Genomic DNA, 5,664 nt, shown 5'->3' on the forward strand with positions numbered 1-5,664 from the left:
GGTGATTGAGAATTCAACGGCCTGGAGTCAATTATTCAGCTTATACGGTTACCACACCTCAAGACATCGATCACACGATATATTTAAAGGGATTTGTCCAGTTTTGGTCGCCATTGTGGTCTTTTTCATTTTTTTTTCATAACTTGGCTTGTAAGTCAGTATGAATTAATTTCGACATTTATGAGGCAAGAGACAACAGTACCGTCTACAGTCGCAAGAGTCATATGCTGCTTCTGTATTTTTGTAATTCAATGGATTCAGTAATGTGGAATGACGAGTATGCAAACTTCACACTAGTTGGCTTGTCCGGTTAATTTAGCCTATTCAACCTTCCAGGTAAGTTCTGTATGCTATGGTTTATGAAATAATTTTCTAAATAAACACGACGTATAGTCCACTGTGACTTATATATGTTATTTTGTCTTGATGAATGATGCGGCTTATAGACCCCTTCATGGTTCACGTCACAGGCAGTTCCCACTGCGCATTTCGGGGTCAGAAAAGTCATTACAGCAGATTGAGTTGCGTATTATTCGGCATAGTCAAAAAAGCCTACTTACGTCATGGGCTGTGAAAATCGCACCAGGTCTTCCGTTAAGTTTTCGCGATTCATGCAGAATCTCAAAAACAAAAATAACAACATCTGCTACTGCAAGCAATTAACGTACAGACTGGGACAATGCAAATATCAAAGAGGCTTGTGTTTGTAGTGCTCACTTCATTTGAGGTGAGTCATAATTTTTCAGCCCTGTTAGATTAAATTATAAAGCCTGGATGGTATGAACAGTTGGACCCCATGCTGCGCGCGCACCCGATAGTCCTTCAATGTTTGCAAACCTTGAAGGGGTCTATACTCAGTTGCGGCTTATAGTCCGGAAAGTACGGTAGGACTATTTCTTCCACGTATCATCCTACGGCTCCTTTACTTGTTCCAAAACTTCATTTTAAAGCTGGCAATGGAGGTTTGAGCCATTGATAGCATTCTAATGAAGTTATTAATGAAGCTATTAGAAAGAGAGCGAGAGCGACAGAGAGACACAAAGACAAATAGAAAGAAAAGGAGAGAGAGAGCGACAGAGAAACAGAGCACAGAGAAAGAAATAAAGAGAGAAAGATCGAGCAAGAGAGAGAGAAAGAGATTGTGTGAAGAAGGCTACCTCTGTGCATCTCTAATCAGTGATGTTATTGCCATAGTTATTACAGTTAACTATGCAAAGTGAAATGAAACTGTAATGCGGTCAAGAGATCTGCCTGGAACTATGTTTGCCGTACATTTCCCAGAAAATAATTGCACACCTCAGAACGTTCATCAGCCAGGCTGACCACCATCAACGTAGGGCATGCAGGCTTCTACGACTGGCCTGGCTCAATGGCCCGCAGAGCCTGACGCGCATACTGCCCCCCCTCCAAAAAAATTTTTTTAGGGGACACGTCCTCATCAGCCTTCCAAAAAGCGAGTGAGGATCTAATCACAAGAAGGGCATAGTCCAATAACTGGGCAAATTTCCTACAAGGATCCATCGCGGCTGAGCTGGGTTTGTAAAGGATTTTTAAAATCTTCATAAAATACAAGACACTGCCTGGATCCTTTTGTACTTCATATAAATTTTGTAGTGACTATGTCAACTTTGTTCAACTGGTTTAGGTGTTTCACTAGAACTTGATCTAAAGAGGTAGCGCTCAGTGTCAGGACATCCTTGTCATATTAGCATAATGAATTGTGATTGGTCCGAAGCAGACACCGCTGTTCAACCCATGTGAAGACCTTCATGGTTGGCAATATTAACACCGATGCAGTTACCCAGTGGAAGCTATATTTATAGACTTCTGTTGATCTGTCTCTGCATATTGTGCAATCCAAAGTGTGTTTTTGATTGTTTACACAGAACTGGAAACTTCTCTTAATTTAATCGAATAGAGGTAAGGAGTAATTTGATCATAATATTAAGCTTTTACAGTAGTTACTCAGTCTATTTGAACTACATTTACACACCTTTCTTTAAAGAGACATTGTTTTTATTCTTGTTTGCAATACAGATCAATTTCATTCTGTTTAAATCATAAAATGTTGAACACAAAATGGACTGGATCTCTGCAGTGTCGGCTTGCTGTTATATTGACAGTCGCTGGTCTCATTTCTCTGACCATCATGTTTGTATGGACTTCACCTCAGACCTTTTGTCAACCTGAACAACTTTCATTTAAGCCAGACTCAGGTAGACACCACGTAGAGAAGAACAACTCACTTGATGAAGCAGGGGTTGAAAAACCTATTCTTTTGTTAGGGGTCTGGCCTGAAAACTACAGATTTGAGCTGAACGACTGTAAAACTATTTACAACATTGATGGCTGTCACCTGACGGATGATAGATCTCTCTACAACAACACGGATGCTGTGCTGCTTTTTCATAAAGCTATTAGTCTGTCCACACTTCCTCCATCTCCTCGCCCTCCATTTCAAAAGTGGATATGGATGAACGTTGAATCACCAACTAACACACGAAAGCTACCCGGAATTGAAAACGTGTTTAATCTGACTCTCAGTTATAGAGAGGACTCTGATATTCCTGTGCGGTTACGCCTGACTAGCAATAAGATCCCAGATGAGAATTTTGAAATTCCCAAAAAAGAAAAACTCATCTGTTGGGTTGTGAGTAACAATGCAGACAGCACAGGTGTTGGAACAAGAAACACTTACTATAAAGAACTTAGCAAGTATGTCAAAATACACGTGTATGGAAAAGCTTATGGATCGTTCCTGGATTATAACAACTACTTTCCCACCATAGCCAGCTGTAAATTTTATCTCTCCTTTGAGAACTCCATTCACAAAGACTACATCACTGAGAAGTTAAATGGACCTCTGGCAGTAAGTACTGTACCTGTGGTGCTGGGACCTCCACGAAAAAACTATGAAAGGTTTGTACCGGGTGACTCATTTATTCATGTGAATGACTTTCCAGATGCAAAGTCACTAGCAGAATATCTTCAGCGTCTGGACGTGGATGACGAAGCATATCGCAGGTACTTTAACTGGAGGAGACATTTCTCAGCTCGACCTCATTTAATATTGAAGAACCAAGAGTTTGTTCTGGCTATTTGTACGGCCTGTGATCATGTAGGAAGACACAAAGAATATAAAGAAGCTCACGATATCTATGAATGGTTTTTCAACTAATGTCATCTTAGATTTTAGTGTTAGCTTAACCTTGATAATGAATCACTGATCAATTTTTGAATGCAAAAATGTTTAAAGTTACATTATAAAACGGGCAGTTCTGGTCATTCATTTTTATTTGGTTGAAACGCATTCTAAGCTGCAATAAAATACTCCGGTAACCGCACGGTTCAGACCGCATATCTTAAGTATCACTGCGCCACTGTTGCTACATCCACAGTCTTTAATCATATTTTTTTCTACAACTGCACAATTAGTGGCAATATCCAGATAAATGTCAATAAATATTGTTATCTCGTCAATTTAGAGAAAACGCTTCAGTGACGAGTTTTAACCTCAAATCCATATTTCCACTAGGTGGCGATCTTTTGAATCTGATCTCTAACAAAAATTCTTCACAAAAATGGAATTATCTCAACTTTAAGCTCAAAATTTGAGAAGTGATTAGAGAACAAATGAAGGTTTGTTTGTTTGTTTGAAAGCGGGGGTCTGTTCTTTTTTATTTTATATATTTTATGTTTATTTAAAGAAGAATTTTTTTCTAAAAGGTGTTTATCTAAAACTGGGTGGCAACTTTTTTTAAAAACGCTGAATGGGAAATAGTTAAGCATGCTTCCAAGCATTTTTGATACACACTACAACAGTTGCCCAATATAAATGTTTAAATTAGATGAATGTTTATTTATGAAAATAAATAATATTTTCATTGTGTCTTTGCTCCGTCTGTGTTTCTTGGGAACTGTGCTCTGTTGCAGCCACACTTGATTCTGAGGAACTACTTTGCTTGGCGGAAGAGTAATATTTGTACTAATATAATTACAACTTATTTGATGTGTTTTATTTTATGAAATCCTGCTATACATATGAAGTAACTGTTTTAGTGGTAGTGCATTCTATAACAACACCCCTTAGCTGTTATAAAATGCACTGGTAACCCACTGCTGCTTCTTGGGGCTTAATGCTTTATTAACTTTGATACATCATTGTTTTCAATATATATTTTGATATGAATAAATAATCTTCTGCCCTGTGGTCTTCTGTTCAAACATTCATATTTTGTATTGCAGCATTGTAATACTGTAATAGGCTACTAACTAATTTGATTTTAACATATTTCATCATTTGTCCAACGTCATCTGCTATATAAATAAATGTAAATGTTTATGTGTTCATTATTCTGGTATTGTCCATTAAAGGTACAATTTGCAAGATATTTGCAGTAAAATATCCAAAAACCACTAGTCCAGTGTTATTTATTTTTTCCAGCTGATTACTTACAATATCTCTAATGTCATTTGTCATTTGTATAAGAAAACCCTGACGGTGCGGTAATTTCTCCCTCTGTTTGTCTATGATCAGCGTGGCGTTTTTAACATCTTGCAGCCCCATCAGGGAATGCCCTTTTAATTGGTCGTTTCAGTCATTGTGATGTCACGTATCATAGCAACGATGACGACAACTGACAACAGCGGGAAATGTAAAAATGACTGCATCCGAGCAGACGGCGAAAAAGAAACGAGCACAAAAAAATAGAATTGAATGGGAAAATGACTACCCGTGGCTGGAATGCTTGAGGGACAATGAATACAAGGCCAATTGTACCATATTTGAAGAGGGTGTATTATAAACTTAACAAAACCATGGTTCATTGTTGGCAAAATGATCATGATAGCCTTTATATTTCACATCTATGTGGTTCAGTCTTGTATACTTATTAGGCATACTTTGCTTATTTAGGCCTAGAAGTTGTATGAAATATATTTATCTAAATGTATTAATTAGTTTCCACTATTTTCACCAGAAGTCTTCATTTTTTTTCCAAAATTCTCTTCCGTGGGGGCATGTCACCGGACCCAGACAACCCCCCCCCCCCCCCCACACACACACACACACACACACACACACACACCCCGTTCATTATTTGCATTTCAGAAAATTGGCAAGCTATATCACACGACTCCGAGAGCGATATTGCTTTTATACAACAGTTCGACGGCACACGTTTGAAAGACGAAAACTAGAAAACAACAACGGAGTTATTTTAAAAGCCTCTTTGTCTGAGAACTACTTCTTCCGCCACGGATTTGAAAGCGGCCAGAATGACAGGTAACACTTTCGGCTGCTTTGAATCTCATAACAACTCAATGGACGGAAAAGCCGTTTCTTTATATTACCGTTTCTTGGTCACAAAGTGTAGTTTTAAGATTAGTTCAGTCGAGAATGTATATGCATTATATTTAAATCTGCAGTCGATTAGTAAAGATAGCGCCTGTTTGAACGTTTGCTTAGTGAGAATCGGTACGAATGAGAACCAAAGCATGAGCGGACATCAGTGTTCACTCGCCCCGCTGACCACCGCCCTCTCTGGGCTAAATCTCTGACAGGGATTCCCTGGCTCTAATGTCGGCCTTGTTTGTTTTTGATCGTCAAAATGAGATCAAATCAGCAATATTTGGTGTCATGATCAAACTATTACTTGTTTTTTT

At 38.4% G+C, this 5,664-nt stretch overlaps 1 protein-coding gene across 1 annotated transcript; it reads left to right on the forward strand.

Annotated features, from left to right (window-relative positions):
• The first annotated feature begins 2,057 nt into the window (after positions 1-2,057).
• Positions 2,058-4,409, forward strand: LOC129414507 (4-galactosyl-N-acetylglucosaminide 3-alpha-L-fucosyltransferase 9-like). The gene has a single exon (XM_055168567.2). It carries the CDS (start codon positions 2,066-2,068, stop codon positions 3,176-3,178), a length of 1,113 nt encoding a protein of 370 aa, XP_055024542.2. The 5' UTR covers positions 2,058-2,065; the 3' UTR covers positions 3,179-4,409.
• The last annotated feature ends 1,255 nt before the right edge of the window (positions 4,410-5,664 follow it).

Source organism: Misgurnus anguillicaudatus, chromosome 5 (assembly GCF_027580225.2).
Source record: "Misgurnus anguillicaudatus chromosome 5, ASM2758022v2, whole genome shotgun sequence".
Lineage (NCBI taxonomy): Eukaryota > Metazoa > Chordata > Actinopteri > Cypriniformes > Cobitidae > Misgurnus > Misgurnus anguillicaudatus.